The sequence below is a fragment of the Penaeus monodon genome, chromosome 41, assembly GCF_015228065.2.
Source record: "Penaeus monodon isolate SGIC_2016 chromosome 41, NSTDA_Pmon_1, whole genome shotgun sequence".
Taxonomy (NCBI): Eukaryota; Metazoa; Arthropoda; class Malacostraca; order Decapoda; family Penaeidae; genus Penaeus; species Penaeus monodon.
In genome coordinates this window covers 6,655,584-6,657,185 of record NC_051426.1, presented here as the reverse complement: position 1 = coordinate 6,657,185, position 1,602 = coordinate 6,655,584, and the positions used below count along the sequence as shown (strand labels likewise).

General features: G+C 43.1%; 1 protein-coding gene across 1 annotated transcript in view; it reads right to left on the bottom strand.

Annotated features, from left to right (window-relative positions):
• Positions 1–380: 380 nt before the first annotated feature.
• LOC119598668 (ankyrin-1-like) overlaps positions 381–1,602 on the bottom strand; it is a 2,302-nt gene continuing 1,080 nt past the window's right edge. The window contains exons 2-3 of the mRNA XM_037948386.1: positions 985–1,083; positions 381–835 (exon numbers count right to left, since the gene is read on the bottom strand). Coding sequence (XP_037804314.1) covers positions 405–835; positions 985–1,083 — 530 coding nt within the window. The 3' untranslated portion in view covers positions 381–404. The remainder of the gene's footprint in view (positions 836–984; positions 1,084–1,602) is intronic.

Sequence of the window (1,602 nt, the reverse complement as noted above, 5' to 3'; positions counted from 1 at the left end):
GTCAGCACCAGCTGACATACATGAGCGATGTGGTGTGTGTGTGTGTGGTGTGTGTGATATGTGTGTGTGTCTGTGATGTGTGATGTGTCATGTGTCATGTGTGATGTATGATGTGTGATGTGTGTATGTGTATGTGTATGTGTGTGTGTGTGTGTGCGTGTGCGGGTGTGTATGTGCGGGTGTACTTATGTGTGTGTGTGTGTCTATGTATAGATATATATATGTGTGTGTGTATTTTTTTTTCTTTAACGGTAGGTTCATGTTTGAGCCGCCGTGGTCACAGCATGTACATAATTGTAATTTTTCATGTTGTGATGCTCTTGGAGTGAGTACGTGGTAGAGTCCCCAGCTCCTTTCCACGGAGAGTGCCGGTGTTACCTTTATAGGTAATCATTCTCTCTATTTTATCCGGGCTTCGGACCAGCACTGACATATATAAATATAATTATATATGTATATATATGAATATATGCATGTTTACATATACATATATGCAAGCCAAAGGTGTGTACCTGTGCAAGTGCTTCTGGTGAACGTTGCTTTACGCGACGCTGGTTGAGGGTCTGTTGGTCAAGACGTTTTAGGAAATCCATCACCTTCTTGTGTCCCTCGTCCTTCGCGTATTGGAGAGGAGTTTGGCCTGAATGATCCTTTAAAGAAGTGGCAAGCCCTTGCAGATGCAGCCACTGGACTGCGCCTAAGTTTCCGTACTCGGCCGCCAGGTGGAGCGCCGACTTCCCATCGCGAGTGACTAAAAGGATGTCACACGTGGGCGCCAACGCCTCCATCGAGGACACGTGGCCCCCCATACTCGCCAGGTGGATTGCCGTCATGCCTGCGGAAGGGAAAGGGTAGTTCGTGATGACGTGATGTCTCCTCTACAGCATGTTCTGTGGTCTAGAATGTCCATTATCATTTAAAAACAGAGCTATGGGCAGTTCCATCTCGAGGCAGCCACTGTGAGATCCTCCTGAATGTCTTCACCTTCGTTGGTCCTTGCATTCCCATTTGCGCCTTTTTGAAGCAGGACCTCGATGACCTCTGCGTGCCCTCCCCAGGACGCCAGGTGGAGCGGCGTCATGCCTGAAGCAGGAGGAGAAAGTAATAACACACAACAGGAGGAGGGTCAATATTCTTAAAGAATCTTGCTTCCTGTATCAGGTGAGAACACGTCAAGATTGCGTTACAGAAATTAACTCGCGTCTGTGTTAGCTTGTTAGGCATGATAGTAAACACAAACACACACATATATACATGCTTACAATACGTACATATATGTGCGTGCGCGATTTTGTGTGACTTTATATATATATATATATATATATATATATATATATATATATATATATATATATATATATACATATATATATATACATATGTGTGTGTGTGTGTGTGTGTGTGTGTGTGTGTGTGTGTGTGTGTGTGTACGTAAATGTGTGTGTGTGATTAAGTGGTTCTGTGTCTGTATGTGTGTGTGTGGTTAATAGTTTGATTTTATTTTCTTTCTCTGTGAGTATGCAAGACAGGATGCAGATAACATTTATCTTAAAATATCTTCAGTCATCAGTAGAAAGAATATATGTATGGCTCTATTTATCT